General features: G+C 40.6%; 1 protein-coding gene across 2 annotated transcripts in view; it reads left to right on the plus strand.

Moving 5' to 3' along the window:
• Positions 1–19,006, plus strand: part of USP33 (ubiquitin specific peptidase 33) — a 52,532-nt gene that overhangs the window by 6,213 nt on the left and 27,313 nt on the right. For both annotated transcript variants that reach the window (XM_081947410.1, XM_081947411.1), the window contains exons 2-8: positions 2,382–2,503; positions 5,263–5,316; positions 10,909–10,971; positions 12,311–12,463; positions 15,347–15,449; positions 15,920–15,989; positions 17,211–17,324. In XM_081947410.1, the coding sequence (XP_081803536.1) occupies positions 2,423–2,503; positions 5,263–5,316; positions 10,909–10,971; positions 12,311–12,463; positions 15,347–15,449; positions 15,920–15,989; positions 17,211–17,324 (638 nt within the window). In that variant the 5' untranslated portion in view covers positions 2,382–2,422. The remainder of the gene's footprint in view (positions 1–2,381; positions 2,504–5,262; positions 5,317–10,908; positions 10,972–12,310; positions 12,464–15,346; positions 15,450–15,919; positions 15,990–17,210; positions 17,325–19,006) is intronic.

The raw sequence follows: 19,006 nt of genomic DNA on the forward strand, positions 1-19,006 counted from the left end.
GCCATTCCCACTCCCGTGCCTATGCTTTTTGACGGCCAGGCATCTTAGCCAAGTCTGGGGACCTTGCAAAGGCCTTGCGGGATCCCCAAACTTGTCAAAGATGCCGGCCGCGCTGCGTAAGCTCCCGCCACCGTCCCTATACCTGCGCCCATACTTTCTGGCGGCCAGGCATCTTAGGCAAGTCCGGGGACCTTGCAAAGGCCTTGCGAGGTCCCCGAACTTGTCAAAGACACCAGCTGCACCATGTAAGCTCCCGCTGCCGTCCCCGTCCCCGTGCTTTCTGGCGGCCTTGCATCCCTGCGCTATAAGCGAGCCTGGGATCCTTGCAAGGCCGCAAAAGGTCACCAGACTCGCTTATAGTGCAGGGCCGCAGCAGCACTCCCCCTCCCCATGCTTAGTTGCAGCTTACTTACCTCCTCGGAGTCGGCAGGCAGCAATAGAGAGCCAAGCAGGAAAAAAGGTAAGTGGATTTAGATAGGGTTCTTAGAGGCGGGCGGGGCGATTGGTGAGGTAGCCAATCAGTGAGCGGTAGGCGGGGCTAGAATAGTGCGGACGGACGGGGGAGCGAGCAATGGAGCAGCTTCTGGATGGGCGGGGGTCAGCGAGCGACAGGGCCGGGGTAGGCGTTCCAGAACTTACTTATGGGTCCACCGGTTTAACCTCTTCTAACCAGTTCGGTAGATTTGACGAACCGGTTCTACTGAACCGGTGCGAACCGGTAGGAACCCACCTCTGATCCATGCATTTTTCATCTACTTCCCACAATAGCCAGGGTGGCAAAGGTCCAAAGAATATAGGTGGCAGGAGATAATCTAGCTTTGATAATCCACTTCTTTGAAATGTATACAAATAGACCAAAAGGAATCACAAAATAATAGGATATGTTGTCCTAGTTTGCTTGTCTATTGGATTTACAGTATGTGCCCCCCTCTTCAGAGGTGACTTTAACTTTAATTACATCAAGTACTCTGCCCATATGAAATCAAGAATATGAAGAATTTGAGCAACTGGGTAAAATGCTGTGCAAAATTGCCTGAGTGACCAGGTGAAAGCCATTTATTTGAAATGCACATGATTTCAAGAATACATCAATTTGTTAGTTGCATACCTTAATTGAAAACACTATATTATCTGTTATTCTTTTTTATATAATATTGTTTAAAAACACTAGAAAATAAAGGAAGTGGTTTCTCATTGTATCCTTTAGCTCAGCTGCATGTAAGTGAGAAGAATGATAATGTAAATCCAAAGCTAACCTAGGTATATATTTTTAACAATAAAATACATTTAACATTGAAACTAAAGGCACCAAATATTTTTCCAACAGTATGTTCAACTGCATATAGCATTAAAAAAAATTTTTTTTGAGGTTTTAGCAAGGAACCCGGATGGGTGATCTATTGAATATTCTCAGCCATTACAAAATCAAGAATTGTCATGAAGGTTAAAATTTAAATGTAGTTAAGCTTCTAGTAATAAAACTCATATTCTGATCTGGAAAAAGGCAACTGTGTGCTAGGTTTTAAGAGCAAAGTCTCTCCATGTCATCAATGTATAGAATTACAAAGGATTAGTATTTATTGTTTTATATTAGGTTATGAACTCTTCTAAATATGAATCTCCATTTATATAGAAATGTGAAAAACAAATAAATACTATAATGAATTAAAGTCATCCATGGAGGGGAGGGATGAATGTACATTGCAACACAATTCTGCCCTTTACATGCTTGTCTGCAATGTCATGGTGCAAATTAAGGTGAAGCTTGTATTGTGATGTCACAGTACATGTTTCATCATTTTGGCATCATCATGATTGGGAATCAATATCTATGTTGTAGTATATAGAGCATATTCACTGCTTTTCTCATGTGTTTAACAAATTTTATTTATATATTCTAGCAAGTTTAGATATTCTTTTTTTACAACATAGTATTTGAATGTTGTTTTTGTAAAACATAGTATTTGAAAGCAGATTTTTGCAAAGCTTGTTGGCACTCCTGAAAGCAATACAGTGGCCATATTTTTTGAAAGACTAACACAACTGCTTTGAACGTTGTTCCCTTGTTCATAAACAAAAATACTTTTACTAGGATACCTAGGCGCTATGGCTGATGACAACTTATAAAGCAGCGATATTTGGAGGAATGATGATTCATTTGTACTAACATGTTCTGTGGTGTGCCCCTTTTTCAGTGCTTTCCACAGCTCTAATCTTCAGATAGTCCATTTCTTTGCATTATTTTATATTCATTCCATAATGTTAATATAAATGATATAAAATTATATAATCTGTTTTCATTTTTAATAAAGTTTGTTGCATATTGTTTGTACCAATTACATTTCATAATACTATAATAGTGTTTTGTTCTCGATATGTAGATGATATTGTTTATAAATACTTGAACGTGATTGCTGTTAAAATGCCTCAGCAAAACAATGATTGTTCACATTTGGAATCTGTTGGTGAGATAACCAAAGAAGATTTGATACACAAATCTCATGTGAGTTTCTATTTAATAATCTTTTTGTTGAATTCATCTTTGCTTCATTCTTAGTCTCATCTTTGTCATTTAACTAAAGTCAATATATGTTCATTGTTAAAGTGTTATTAAATTAATGTTTCGGAAGAAGTCATGAAGTTTTATTTAATTTATTAAGTGGGGAATGTATCATGTATTTATGGGCTAGAAGTAATAATGTACATTAATAAAAAAATTTGAATGTCATATTTTAGTAACATAGTTTTTACAAGCTACTAGCGTGTTTCCCTGAAAATACGACAGAGTCTTATATTTTTTTGACCCACGAAATATGGCTTTGGGCTTATTAAAGGGGAGGGCTTATTGTTTTTGGGTTGCTGGGCGGCTCCTCCCTTGCGACCGGTCTCCTGAAGAGCCGTGCACAGCCTCAGGGTCGAACGGCTGTGTTGCACTGTCGCAGCAGCAACACAGCAGCCATGAGGTGACCACGCTCTCGAGCAGCCGCCTGGCAACCCACCTTTCCAGCTGGGCACAGCGCCGCTGACAAACCTAGCGGTACCCGGAAAGCACCAAGCAATGGGAGCGCCTGTTCACCGCCTCCCACGGCTCGGCGCTTTCGGAATGCCCCTAGGTCAGTGAATGGGGCTCTGCATGGCTGGAGAGGGGGGTTGCACGAGCGGCTTTTCTGCTTCCCGCTCGTGCGACTTGCAGGCTCACGATGCCCTTGGGTAACTCTATAGTACCTGCAGAGCCAGGGTATCTCCGCTACTGGTGCTGCCCGCTGCTAGGGATTTTTTTGCGGCTTTCAAAGCATGGAGGACGTATGTCACTCTGGGAGTACGCTCTATGGTAGGGGGGGTTGCCGGGTGGCTGCTTGCGAGCGTGGTCACCTCATGGCTGCTGTGTTACTGCTGCGACAGCGCAACACAGCCATTTGATCCTGAGGCTGTGCCCAGCTCTTCAGGAGCCCGCTCGCAAAAAAGCAGCTGCCCCGCTACCCCCCCTCTTCAGCTGGGCACAGCGCCAGTGACCGACATAGCGGTACCCTGAAAGCAGCAAGCTACACAAGCGCCTTTGCCCCTCACCTCATTCCCGTGGCTTGGTGCCTTCAGGATACCGCTAGGTCGGCGAGCAGTGCTCTTCCTGGCTGGAGGGGGGAATTGTCCAGGGGGCTTATTTTTGGAGGGGGGCTAATATTTTTGCCCACCTGAAATATGTGGCAAGGCTTTAGTTTCAGGACAGGTCATATTTTCGGGGAAACACGGTAGTCGAAAAATCGAAATAAGCATCTTTAAAATAATAGTTTTCTTAAGTTGTTATACAATAAAGATTTAGTATTTCTAGTATAACAATAGAGTTTTTCTTCTTTGTTCCATATTACCGTATTTTTCTGAGTATAAAACAGTCCAGAGTATAAGAGGCACTAAGGTTTTGAAGAGGCATTTTTTTTTAGAAAAGTAGGTAGATAGAGGAATAGAGAGGGAGAGAAAGAGAGAGAAACACAGTTGGTAGGTAGGGAGAGAGAGAGTAGTTAGGTTGGTAGGTAGGTAGATAAGGGGATGGAGAGAGAAATACAGTAAGTAGGTAGGGAGAGAGAGAGAGTGTGTCGGCAGATAGTTAGGTAAAGGGATAGAGAGAAATAGAAAGTGAGAGAAATAGAGTGGATAGGTAGGGAGAGAGAGGGTAGGTAGGTAGGTAGGTAGGTAGGTAGGTAGGTAGGTAGGGAGAGGGATAGAGAGAGAGAAGTAGAAAGAGATAGAGAAATACAGTAGATAGGTAGGGAGAGAGAGAGAGTAGGTAGGTTGGTAGGTAGAAGGAGAGAGAGAGAGAGAGAGAAATACAGTAGATAGGTAGGGTGGAGAGAGAGTAGATAGGTTGGTAGGTAGAAGGAGAGAGAGAGAGAGAGAGAAATACAATAGATAGGGAGAGGGTAGGTAGGTAGGGGGATATATATATATATATATATATATATATATATATATGAGAGAGAGAGAGAGAGAGAGAGCAATACAGTAGATAGGTAGGGGGAGAGAGAGAAAGTAGGTAGGTTGGTAGGTAGAGGGATAGAGAGAGAGAAATGCAGTAGATAGGGAGAGAGAGAGAGAGAGTAGGTAGGTAGGTAGAGGGAGAGAGAGGGAGAGAAATACTGTAGGTAGGTAAGGAGAGAGAGAGTAGGTAGGTAGATGTTTCCAGTTGTATTTATCCATGTGCTGGAGAAGGAAATCACTGACAATCTGCAGCACCTAAGACTTTTCACAGCACTTGATCAATGTAATTCTCATCAATTAGTTAAAGAGGTTTCCGAAAGGGAAAAAAATTGGCACGCTGCAAACCTCCCGAAAACGGGCCCATTTTTTAAAAAAAAGGCATGAATAGCTGTGGGGGGGCTTGCAGAGTGCTCCTGGAGGGGGGCAAAAACGAGCAAAAAACCGTTTTTTGTGAAAACGGGCCCGTTTTTTTGTCAAAAAAATTGCATGCATAGCCTTAAGGAGGCTTAAAGAGTGCTGCTGGGGGATGGTGGGGCAAAAAATGGCCCATTTTTTGCTCATTTCTGCCCTCCCCAGTCCCCAGGAGCTCTCTGAAAGCCTCCATAAGGGTATGCACGGCCATTTTGGTGAAGGGGGTGGGATTTCAGGAGGCAAAAAAATGCTGTATTCGGTGTATAAGATGCACCCAGATTTTCAGCCTCTTTTTTGAGGAAAAAAGGTTCATCTTATACTCCAAAAAATATGGTAGCTAATTTTATTAACTAACTGCTTTATTCCTTGTTGTTTTAATAGGGGACTTGCCAAGACTGCAAAGTAAAAGGACCAAATCTGTGGGCATGCTTAGAGGTAAGTAGAATTAACATACAGCTGATATTCAACTTGCAACAGTTCATTTAGTGACCGTTCAAAGTGACTTATGATCATTTTTCATACTTATGACTTTTTTAGCAGCTCCATGGTCCCATGATCAAAGTTCAGATGCTTGCCAACGGATTCATACTAATGACCGTTGCTATGTCCCAAGGTCATGTGATCACCTTTTGCAGCCCTTTGACAAGCAAAATCAACGGGGAAGCCAAATTCACTTAACAACCTTGTTACTAACTTAACTGCAGTGATTCACTTAACAACTGTGTCAAGAAAGGTTGTAAAATAGGGCAAACCTCACTTAACAAATGTCTCGTAGCAACATAAATTTTGGGCTCAATTGTGGTCTTAAGTCGAGGACTACCTGTATATAATATGCAATGACTAAGAGTTTCCCTTTCTGAAATGCAACTTTGCCAGGCATTAACTCTGCAATCATTATTTATTTGTCTATGACTTTTATTTATTTATTTATTTTTTATAACAAAAGTTTTATTGGTTTTTTTCAAATATTTTGGGGAAAAGGGTACATAAATGTGGGAAATTTTTTTTGACAGCTACATCATACGGAAGGTGGTACTTCCCCGGAATCTTGCATCTCTTTCATATTATATATATATCAAAATATCATTGTTACATTCATATTAGCAGTTATTTTACTCAATTCTTTGACATCTTCAACCATACTTCATATCACTTAGGTTTAGGTTTAGGTTTATTTGGATTTATATGACGCCCTTCTCCAAAGGACTCAGGGCGGCGTACAACATTAAAAACACACATCACAAAAGTTAAAAAAAATTAAACCCAATTCCAAAAAGACCAAACCGATTTTTTTTTTTAAAAAAAAAGAAACAGTACATTTAAAATAAATTAAAATTAGCATTAACATTAACAGGCCAGGCCGGCTTGCTGGAAAAGCCAACTTTTTAGGGCGCGTCGGAAGGACCGGAGGTCAGGGATTATGCGGAGCTCCGGGGGCAGCTCATTCCAGAGGGAAGGCGCTACCACAGAGAAGGCTCTCCCCCTGGGGGTCACCAGCCGACACTGCTTGGCCGACGGCACCCTGAGGAGGCCAACTCTGTGGGATCGTACTGGACGGTGGGAGGCTACTGGTGGCAGTAGGTGGTCTCGCAGGTACCCTGGGCCTAAGCCATGGAGCGCTTTAAAGGTCATAATTAATACCTTGAATCGCACCTGGAAAACAACCGGCAACCAGTGCAGGCCGCCTAAAAGGGGTGTAACATGGGAGCACCTAGGTACCCCCATGACAACCCGCGCGGCCGCATTCTGGACCAGCTGAAGCCTCCGGGTGCTCTTCAAGGGCAGCCCCATGTAGAGAGCATTGCAGTAGTCCAGGCGAGAAAGGACGAGGGCATGAGTGACTGTGCACAGAGCATCCCGATCCAGGAAGGGGCGCAACTGGCGTACCAGGCAAACCGGCCGTCAGGTGTTCTTCTAAACTAAGCTGCGTATCCAGGAGGACTCCCAGATTGTGAGCCTTCTCTGAGGGGGCTAGAATTTCTCCCCCTAACATCAAAGATGGAACAAGATGTACAAATCGGGATGCCGGGAACCACAGCCACTCAGTCTTGGAGGGATTGAGCTTGAGTCTGTTCCTCCCCATGCAGATCCGCACAGCCTCCAGGCATCGGGACATCACATCGAGGGCATCATTTGGGTGGTTTGGGGTAGAGATGAAAAGTTGGGTATCATCAGCATATTGATGATACCGTACCCCAAAACCATGGATGATCTCGCCCAGCGGTTTCATGTATATGTTGAACAGGAGGGGTGAGAGAACCGACCCCTGGGGCACCCCACAAGTGACGCGCCTGGGAGTCGATCTCTGCCCTCCAGTCAACACAAACTGCGACCGATCCGACAGGTAGGAGGAGAACCACCGTAAAACGGTGCCCCCCACTCCCAACCCCCCGAGTCGTCGCAGTAGGATACCATGGTCGATGGTATCGAAAGCTGCCGAGAGGTCTAATAGGACCAGGACAGAGGAACAGCCCCTGTCCCGGGCCCGCCAGAGATCATCGACCAACGCGACCAGTGCCGTCTCCGTGCTGTACCCGGGCCTGAAACCCGACTGAAATGGATCCAGGTAGACAGCTTCATCCAGGTACTTGGGAAGCTGACATGCTACCACACTCTCGACAACCTTCGCTACAAAGCGAAGGTTGGAGACCGGACGATAGTTGGCTAAAGAAGCTGGGTCCAGGGAAGGCTTCTTGAGGAGGGGCCTCACCACCGCCTCCTTCTACATTTCATTATATTAGCAATTGCGATATGTTTTTAATTCATTTCTGTGACCTAAGTTTCATTGCTGTCTCCTCTCCCCTGTCTGTTGGCTGAGCCAAGGCTCCTCCCCCCTTCATGTCTTGTGTGCCGTCTCTTGTTTCACCTAGGAGGTCCTTATGTTTTCCCATGAAGGCTTCTGCCTCCACCACTGTGTTAATTCTCACTCTACCCCCCTCCCAAAAAATCAACAAGCCTTCTGGAAGTAACCACCGAAACCAGATATTTTTTTCATATAACTTTTTAGTTACAAAGAAGAATTTCTTCCTCTTATCTCTTATTCTTTTTGGTATCTGTTTCAGAATGGTTATTTCTTTGTCCTTATATCTTAGAGGTTCCCCCCTTTGAACTCCTAGAATCTCATCTCTTGTAGTCTTTCTAAAAAACTTAACATGTACCTCCCTTGGAACATTGTGTATTCTAGCATATGCTGAATTGATTCTATATATCAGGTCAATATCCCACCCTAGCTGCTGTTTATCTCTTTTAATATAATCTGCTAGCATTGTTATCATGGTCTCTCTTATGTCTTCACCCTCTGTTTCAGGTATATTTTGAAATCTAAGGAAAAAAGACATCCTTTCAAATTCCATTTTTTCCATGTAACTCTCAAATCCAACATTTTTTTTTGTAAAGCCTTCATCTCTTCTCCCACCCCCACAGCACCCTCCTCCAGAGCATTTATTTTTTGACTATTTTGTAAAGTCTGTTGTTGATTCTGTCTGAGTTCTTCCTTTAGGTCCGCCAGCTGCTTTTTTATTTCGTCCTGTCCCTTTAAGAGTGTCTGAAACATTTGGTGGAACATTTCTTGAGACTGCTGTTCCGCCTCGGGAGCTTTTGGTTGCAAAAAAGAGGTTAATTGCGTTTGCGGGGGAACTGGGCTTGAGACAGCAGAAGATGGAGCCGAGGCTGGTTTGGGTGGAGGCTTTTTGGCAGGCATTTCAAAGTTCAAAAAAAGTTATAGGTCTAAGCAGAAAAGATGGCGTCTGTAGGAGCGCGCTGTCAGGGGGGGGCAAGAGACAGGCAAAGTCCAGTGTGGGATATCGATCTTCAATACGGCTCCCCTCTGGTTAGGGTCAATTTTTCCCAATCCAAGGAAGAGTTGTACAAGGAGATTCCTCTAGGGTTCACCTGGGTTTTATAATTCCAGCCCAAAAAGTTTTTCAGAGACGAGAGTTCATTTGTAACGACAGCAGAAACGGGGGAAGAAACGCCATTTTGGCTCAGCCTTCCCCAGGGATCGGAGAACAGTCATTTAGAAAGTTTCCATTCATAGCTTTTTAGGTCAGCTCACTTTCTTTCTTCCGCAATTGTTAAAAAGGGTTGTTACCCCATTGCTTGAAAGAAGTGAATATCAAAGGTTTTTTTCCCCCCAATTCTCCCTCTCTCCTCCGAGAGAGAGAGAGATCGTGTAGAGCCGCTTTTCCGAGAGAAGGGGGGGAAAACAAACCCCCCTCTCCAATCTTAACACTTCGCAAAGATCAAAGAGTCTTAAGGATACTGCTAATCCTCATTTACTTGGTTGTTCAAAGAAAGTAAAAAGAAAGACATCGGGGGGGTTCCCCCCTCACCGCATTTCTGCTGTTGCCTTCAAGTGGAGCGTTTTCTTCCGATCTCCTCCGGACGAAAGCGCGCGTGGCAGGCGCCCCCACCCAAAAGCCTCCCAGTGCCTAGGGCAAAGCTGGCAGCCCCCCTGCTGCCGCCGCTGCTCCAGGGGGCTCTAGCAAGCCGCCCCCTCGGCAGGACGCCCCTACAAGGCGCCCCTACAAGGGATGCCCCGGGACGGCGAGCGGCGGACAGCATGTCCGTCTTCCACAGAAACAGGAAGTAGAATCTGTCTATGACTTTTATTGATCTCTAGTCAGAACTAAAGCTACTTGATATTTCTGGATGGTATGATTGTATGGAAATTGTATATTGTTTCCTTAATGAAGGCTATATTTCAAATCCATTTTTGAGCTCTGCTTAGCATTTGCAAAGTTGGCAATCAAGTCTAGTGCCTTAACAGTCGAACCACAGTACATTTTAATTTCATCTGAAACTTGCAGGTCAACATTCCATTTTTATTGGAAATGTGGGATGAAATATATGTTGTTTCTATTATGTTTAGAGAGAATTCCAGAGAATATTTTTAAGATGATTTAGCAAAGCCATATAGTTTTTAAAGTCTCTTTTGTGAAAAAAATAGTTCCCTACCTAAATGGAATGGTATATGAAAAGCATTGTAACATTTGCCTGTGTATTCTTTCTGAAAAGTCACTTTATATTTTAACTTCATTGTGTTAATCAGAAGATTTTAGTGTAACATACATATAAACTGCGATATTAATTCAACATTGTAGTAAGAATTCGAATCAGTCCAAATAAATTGATACATTTCATTCTTTGTTTTTGTTAGCTATTCAGTTTCATAGCAGAGCTTTCCAGGGAGATACAATATTAACCATGTTTGTAAACAGACATTTTATGTTATAATAGACATTTATCTTTAGTCAGATAAATGAATTGAAGTTGAAAAGCTTTGGTAGATGCTGAAGTTCATTATGTAATGTTAGGAAATGTTTTTATGATATATATTCTGGTTCAAGTAATTATAGGGTTATGGCTAACGTTTGGCCATAAAAGAGTAATTGTGTATAGGTTGCCTTAGAAATGGAATTTATAATAAATATGCAAATATCATTTGATATGATTTAAGTGATCATGGAAAAGAATAATAGTTCTAAAGGATACATAATTAACAGAATATGCCATACTTTTTATAACTTTTATTAAAATGTTTTTAAAAGGAATATTAAAAACTAATGTAAAAAAGTAGAAAAGGAAAAGAAAAAAATCAGAAAGAAAGCTAAAATGCAGGAAAGGGAAAAAGAAATGAAGAAGTGAACCACATGGTCATACGTGTGACCTAACAATAAAATAAAGAGTTGGATGGTTTGTTGCAAAGGGAGAAATTAATTTATAGATTTTACATTTTTAATTTGGCTTCTAAAATAAGTACAAATCATGGTCCAAAAAGGTTGCATAACAGATTTGTTAATATTAAGTATGACTATTTTGGTCCATTCCATAAATCATTCCAACAATCCTATTTACCATGCCTCTTCAGAGACTTTCTTTGGCACTGTCATTGTTCTGTTTTTAAAGTGATTCTAGTAGTTTGCTAAGAAAGCAAACTGCCCAAATTTTCTAAGAAGCAGTGGGTTTAGTTGTTTATTATTGTAGTGGATTGCATCTTGTTAATATTTACTTTGTTTGATTTAACAGAATAGATGTTCCTATGTTGGTTGTGGGGAGTCACATATAGATCATAGCACCATACATTCAGAGGTACGTTTGCATATTCTTTTCACAGTTTACACAATCTTCACAGTTCAGAATTTCTTGGTGCTCTGTGGTTACACATAGCATTCTGTCCTGCCAGATTTCTCTAATGATAATTTATTAATATGCATGATTAACAGAAATTTGAATAGCTTTATGTTGGAATCCCAGAATAATTCAATTTCCTATATAATTTATTCAGTACATTTATATTCTGTTTTTCTGAGAGGAATTCAGTGAGCAAAATATATATATATTAAAACAAGCATATCAATATATGAGAATATTAACCAACTAAGGAAATGACAAGTTAAAATTCTGAATTATTTAACTGTTCAAGAAAGGTTAGTTAAATCCATGGTCATCTAAATTGACTCTGATAATGTTTATTTTGAACAATTGTGTATGAATAATATGTATGTGGAGCAGGTAAAATAATCTTTGTAAACTGCTTTTAAGCATTAAACTTTTTGTCTTGTATATTGTTTGCCAATATTTTGATGCTTTAGTTAGTAATTTGATAACTAAATAAATAGCTATGGTATTAGTGTTCACAGAATGCAATGAAGTAAAATGCTTTAGTTTGATACATTTTTATGAAAATTACATGTTATAATTGAATTTGTAATTCCCAAAATATTTCTGCTAAAGGGGACTTTATGTAGAAACTTGATATTGGAAGAAAAATGATTACAAAACATTATTTCAATTCTGAACTAGTAAAACTGCATTATTTTGCAGTCAAGAGTCTTGAAGCAAGGGGAACACACTCTAAACAACATTAATCCGACGACAAATGCACTGTTTCATGGGAAGGATATTAATAATTATACAGGGAGATTTGCTGCTGTTATTCTGTTTAGTATGGTATTGCCTTGAAACTGTCTGTTGACCTTTTAGTACATGTGGACTTAACCATCTGTCTCCTTCATCTTCCCTGTGCATGATCTGCTAAAGACTATATAAAGTGCAAATTATAAGGCAATAATCTTTATCAGTTGGTGAGAGGGTAAATATATGAGTCTGTATGTGAGTTGCTATACCAGGAGCAGGGATACTAGATTTTAGTTGTCTCTTAAGCAAATTGGCTAATTTACGATCACTCAGACTCTAGATTGGGAAGTGGGAAAAAAATCTGTATACCAAACAGCATTTGACCACAGTATGGACAATTAGAGTCTATAATGATTAAGTAAAGAGATGTTCAAGCTGCAGTGGATTGATTTAGACTATGTGTGTACAGTATATGTGCAGTGCAGATTTATATATACACACAAACACACTGCACTTAGTCTTCATATTGGTTATAATGAAAAATATCATTTATTAATATTTTGTTTTCTAGGAAACAAAGCATTGTTTAACAGTTAATCTTACAACACTTCGTGTCTGGTGTTATGCATGCAGCAAAGAAGTATTTCTGGATAGAAAGCTAAGAACTCATTCTTCCTTACAAAATGTACGGTTATCTTCCCCTGGTCCAGAACATATCATACAGGTAATCTGGCATAAATTCTACTAGGATTTTATAGGAAGATAGCATTTCTTGCTGTTCCTGTTGAGATTTGTAATATTGTAACTAAAAAAGGTGGAAATGTATTATTCTGTCTGATAGCATGAAAAAAAATATTTTAAACGAAGCTTTAGTATGAAAAATGTATGCCTTTATAAAAGAAGTGTGCTTATAAATATTACAATATAAACATTAACAAAATATAACTCTTTTTGCAATCCTGGTTTTCCTTGAAAACCAAACTGTGAATCCGTATTTATAGTTGAGATTGTAATATATCTATTTTTGTATAAGTAATGTTTGTGTTGTGGCTTTGAATCCAAACAGCCCCTTGCCAAGGATTTTTTTGGCAAGTATTAAAAATTAATTATTATTTAAATTAATTCTTTAAATATTAAATACTAAGTCACCTGCAGATTTACAACAGAAAAATATCTCATTTAGATACATTTATGTAGAAATAGGTTTAAAAGTAATACCGTGTTTCCCCAAAAATACGACAGGGGCTTATTTTCTTTTGCCCCACAAAATATGGCCTTGAGCTTATTATCAGGGAGGGCTTATTGTTTTGGGGCTGCCGGGCGACTGCTCCCTTGTGAACTGGCTCCCGAAGAGCCGGGCACAGCCTCAGGGGCGAAGCAACCATGAGGTAACCATGCTCACGAGCAGCCACCTGGCAAATCCCCTCTCCAGCCGGGCAGAGCGCCATTCACTGACGTAGGGGGTATCCCTAAGGTGCCAAGCCATGTGGTGCTCTGCCCGCTCCCGCAGCTTAGCACATTCGGGATACCCCCTAGGTCAGTGCATGGAGCTCTGCCCAGCTAGAGAGGGGAGCTGCGCGAGCGCCTGTTCCGCCCACAGCCTCACCAAGCCCTTGCGCAGCTCTCCCAGGCTACCGCCCACCGCCACCCCGCTCCGAGCATAACTTCCAAACTCCAAAACTTGGGGCCGAGTCTTCCAGCATCGACCGCTCTAGGAGTGCTCTCTATGGTGGGCCGGCTGCTGGACAGAGAGTCTTCCGGACAGAGAGTCTTCCAGCAGCCGGCCCACCATAGAGAGCACTCTTAGAGCAGCCGATGCTGGAAGACTTGGCCCCGAGTTTTGGAGTTTGGAAGTTATGTTTGGAGCGGGGCGGCAGCAGCGGCGGTGGCCTGGGAGAGCTGCGCAAGGGCTTGGTGAGGCTGTGGGCGGAACAGGCGCTCGCGCAGCTCCCCTCTCCAGCCGGGCAGAGCTCCATGCATGAATGTGCTAAGCCACAGGAGCTGGGGGGGGCGGGCAGAACACCACATGGCTTGGCACCTTAGGGATACCCCCTAGGTCAGTGAATGGTGCTCTGCCCGGCTGGAGAGGGGATTTGCCGGGCGGCTGCTCGTGAGCATGGTTATCTCATGGCTGCTTCGCCCCTGAGGCTGTGCCTGGCTCTTCAGGAGCCAGTTCACAAGGGAGCAGCTGCCCGGCAACTCTCCCCTCAGGCCAGGCAGAACTCCACTCCCCAACCTAGCAGTATCCCGAAGGCAGCAAGCAACGTGAGCGTTCCCCCCCCCCCGGCTCCTGCGACTTGGCACTGGAGAGGGGATTTGCCGGGCGGCTGCTCGTGAGCATGGTTATCTCATGGCTGCTTCGCCCCTGAGGCTGTGCCCGGCTCTTCGGGAGCCAGTTCACAAGGGAGCAGCTGCCCGGCAACTCTCCCCTCCGGCCAGGCAGAACTCCACTCCCCAACCTAGCGGTATCCCGAAGGCAGCAAGCAACGTGAGCGCTCCCCTCGCCCGGCTCCTGCGACTTGGCACTTTCGGAATAACGCTAGGTCAGTGAGCGGTGCTCTGCCTGGCCGGAGGGGGGGTTGTCCAGGGGGTTTATTTTCGGGGGGTGGGCTTATATTTTTGTCCACGCGAAAAATGTGGCAAGGCTTTAGTTTTGGGACAGGTTGTATTTTCGGGGAAACACGGTAAAATATTTCTAGCTTACTGCATTTTTGTAGCATACACATCTCAATTCTTTCTGTGAATAGACTGTATTTATTTATATGCACAGTAGTTATTTACACTATGAGCCATCTGATGAAAGAACTAAGAAATATCCCAAAGCTACATCAAAGCTATTGTTATATATCAAAGCTATTGTGTCATTAATTTGTAATATGCAGTTATTCTGTAAAGCAGATGAAACAATTTCTATTGCCAGACAGTTTGTTGTGGCAGATTTAAGTTCCTATAGGAGAGGTTTTTTAGCCAAGTTACATTATTCAATAATGAAATATTATGTATACATAATTGGACTTTTGGCTTTGTATGAAACAAAATATGTATTGGAAATGGATATAATACCGTATTTTTCAGATTATAAGACACACCTGACTATAAGACACACCTAAATTTAGAAGAGGAAAACAATAACAACAACAAAAGGTTTTTGGCCTCTGTGTGCCTCATTTTCAGCCCTTTTCCAGTTTTTTTTCTACCCATTTTCAAGGCTTCTTGGCCCATTTTGGGGGTTTTTTGGCACATTTTGGGGAATTTTTTCAGCCTTTTGGGGGGGGAAATGGGCCCAAAAAAGCCTCAAAAACGGGCCAAAAGGCCTCCAAAATGGGCCAAAAAAAAGCCCCAAAAACGGGCCAAAAAAAGGCCTGAAAAAGAGCCATGTAGAGGCAAAAAAAGAGTTGTGTGGACCCTGGCGGGTGAGTGAGGCTTCAGCAATATTCAATCTATAAAACACACAGACATTTTCACCCCTTTTGGGAGAAAAGAGTGTGTCTTGTAGTCCGAAAAATATGGTAACTTCATAGGCTCATTAGAAAAAATAGAAAGAAAAGTCATAATCTTTATGAAGAGTGCTGCTTACAATTTTGCTTTTTTAAAATCTTCCATTAAGGATATTAAGTTACCCAGTATCCCTACACTGAAAATTCCTTTGATTGCAACATTTGATGATCTAGATGTACAAATTGATGAAGAAGATGAATTAAAGGCTAGAGGTAATAAAGTAGGGTAATTCACATGAATATTATTAATTGAACAAATTATTAATGTGATCATTAATTCATTTTTAAGGTTAACAAATGTTCTGTTGCTAGGATGTGCTTGGTGCTCTCTCTCTCTCTCTCTCTCTCTCTCTCTCTCTCTCTCTCTCTCTCTCTCTCTCTCTCTATCAATATAAATAGAAAGAGGATGTGCTTGGTTTCTCATGGGTGAACATTTTTTTTAACTTATTGTAATTTAGCCTAAAAATGGGAATGCAGTTGGATGGCGAATGTCACACAGTCATATATGCAGATTTCTGTATGATAGCAATATAGTAACATTGTTTTCAGGGTAAAAATACTCAGAAATTCTGTAAATACTACAAAAAAACTGCATCTAAATTTCTACAGAATGAAGGCTTATTTACATCCTGTACACACTAACTTTTTTCATTGGCTTGCTAAGCAGTATTTCTTATTTACAGGTTTGACGGGCTTGAGAAATATTGGAAACACTTGTTACATGAATGCAGCTTTACAAGCACTTTCAAACTGGTAAAAAATGAATATAAAACTGTTTGTGTTTTCCTTTCCTTTAGCCAGAAATTTCAGTAATTTCTGAGGAAAAAATAAAAAATAAATAGTCATGTAAGAGAATTGCCCTACTGATGAGATTGGAAGCATATATATTTAATAAATGAATAAATAAATTTTAATCTATATGAAAAGCTTCTAGCTGTACATTTCCCAGCTTTGGACAGATTTTGTGAAAAAAGAAAAAAAATTGGAATAAGTTTTCTCCTTAAAAATTTGTAAGAACATAGTTTTTTGGTTACTTCCTGTTTCATGGATTAAAAAATAAATAAATAAAAACCTGAAATCTACTTTGACATAATGCTAAAGTTTTTCCTAAGCAGATGTTCAATAATGAGTTATATTGATTTCATTAATCCATCATATTTGAGATGTCAATTCTGCAGGATTTATTGTTTCTTATTTTTTAGAGATACAGGAGAGAAGACGGGGGAGGAAATTGGGGAAAAGTGAATATTTAAGATTTGCAAACTGTACAAATTGCACAAAGAATTTGCAAAACATTTTTAAAAAATTATGTCATATTTGAATGGAACAAATATAATTATACAATAGTTTAACATTTGAATATTTTATACTAAAATTGGTTCAGAAATAGATAAAAACTGTTGAAATGATAAGATTAAGTCAAAATAATAAACAAGAATTAATCTGGAGCAGTAAAAGTCTAGTGTTTTAAAATCTTACATTGGAAAAGAACAACTTTAGATATGGCGGCCAGGGCTGAATTAATATTCTACTAAAAACAAATTTCTTCTAATACTGTGTAATATCAGAGTAAATTTTATATTCACCTTCTATTGTTATTCCCATATGTTACACATCAGTTACCCTGCTTAAATTCTCTATCTCTTTAATCACACAGTTTTTGACTTGTTCAGTTCTTGAATCATATTCCAATAACAATTTATATATATGATTTATCAGATATGCTTAAATATTGACTGTTGAAATGGTAAAAGTAACTTTTTTGTTATAGATTATGACATATAAGATTATTTCCTCAGCATGCTGAAAAGATGCAGGATTCAGTAATATTATTGACTACATTGAACATTAAATGTTTTTTAATGATAGAGAATTCATATGATAGTTGAATTTTCTAAGACCGAATAACTATAGATATATGCAGCATTCTTTCAAAATACTAGTTTGTGCTTTTGTTTTGTTTTTTCTTATCAGCCCCCCATTGACACAGTTTTTCCTTGACTGTGGGAGTTTAGCTCGGACCGATAAAAAACCAGCCATTTGCAGAAGTTACTACAAACTTATAACAGAACTCTGGCATAAAAGCAGGTATGATGTTACTTTCATTTTGATAGTGTATTTTTATAAATCAATCTGATATACAGTATAATATTGTTGCAGATGAGAATGCTTTCCAAATAATGAACTACATACAATCTTACATATTTCTGTTCATACAATGGATTTTGTCTACTTTATTCCTCAAATTCCATGATGTACCACCAACATCTGATCTGGAGGGTTTGAGTGTCATCTGAAACAACCTGAGAATATCAGAGTTGGGAGGGGGGGGAATTCCACATGTGGAAAGATAACCAATTCTATACGGTAGAAGGGAACACACCATTGAAATGTTTGTTAGTAGTACATGAACTAGAATTCTGGTTTGCAATTATTCAGATATTGCTATAGCTGCCTATTCATTTTCTTATGTTTAACAATAATAAATACTTTGATTTAATAAATAACAAAGTATTTTAAGCAAAAGGGGGGGGACGGAGTTGCAGCCAGTGCAGCTGGAGTGTGTTTGCAGTAGTGCCTCCTGGTTTTATTTTACTTTATCAATTTTTAGTATTCCCATTGGATCCTTTTTTATTTAATTAACATTTTTTGGTGGAGATAACAGCGAGGAACATAATACAAACAAAAACTTTTGTTGCTGCCGATAATTTAAAAAGCACGGGAAAAAGAAAGAAACACCTTGGCAGCAGCCCAGGATTTCTCCCTCCAGTGAAGACAGCAAAACAACCAAGAATTGAGGAGCTCTTTGTTGGCAAGAGATATGTAAGAAAAACTAACCTCCCCATCCCCAACAATCTGGAGAGATTAGAACGGGACCGGCAAAAAGATGTGGCAAAACAGCATTTACTAGACTTTCCCGATCTGGCAGAGGGAGGGGGGGAACAAACTGAAAGCCAGCTCTTCTCACAAACAACTAGCCCAATAACTTCCTATATGGAGGCTGAGCTAAAGGCAGAAAAGGCGACCAACAACCAGATAATTCAGAGTACGGAGACTTTATCTTGGGAAAATTCAACTGAGTTTATGGCAAAGCAATGCCTTCTCACAGTGCAAATGGTGGTTTCAATATTTGAACAATTAATTGCCATCCAACATGATGTAGAGACACTGAAAAAAGATTTAGCTGTTTTTCTTCAAGTACAATATCGGGCCCCAGGTACCCCCACTAAAGTTCTTGCAGAAGACTTGGTTAACTCCCATATGCAGGATAAGGAAAAGGAAAAAGAGCAAAGAGCCAGGGAAACAGTTAAAAGAGTCAGATGAAAGGTGGCAGTCCTCTCAGAAAAACAGTCTCTCCCCAGACAAGGCAACGAGAGGAAAAGGTATCAATAAAGAAGAAATCAGGAAAGCATCTCTCCGTCAATTTCAACAATTACATTGCTCACTACAAAGAATAGCTTTTAGAATCCATATGAACAGACTTTATTATGGACGTTGGAATTTCAGAAATGCAATACTAAATTCCCTAAGCCAGCTTCTTCACTGTCACAGGGGTATGATTGATCTCCGTGCTGTGGAGTGGTTACCTGAGGCCCCAAATTGGAAGCAAATCCTCCTGTTTTTCAAACAGCCCACCATACCACAGATATTATTCAAGATGAAGGCATATTTAGCCTCCTTCCAAATCTTTCCCATCAGAGTCTTTGGTGAGGAAAGGGTTACTCCGTTAATAGCTAACATGCGAGCTTCAAAGGTGGCTGCCTCCTCCT

The sequence above is a fragment of the Natrix helvetica genome (genome assembly GCF_964273705.1).
Source record: "Natrix helvetica genome assembly, chromosome: 3".
NCBI classification, from domain to species: domain Eukaryota; kingdom Metazoa; phylum Chordata; class Lepidosauria; order Squamata; family Natricidae; genus Natrix; species Natrix helvetica.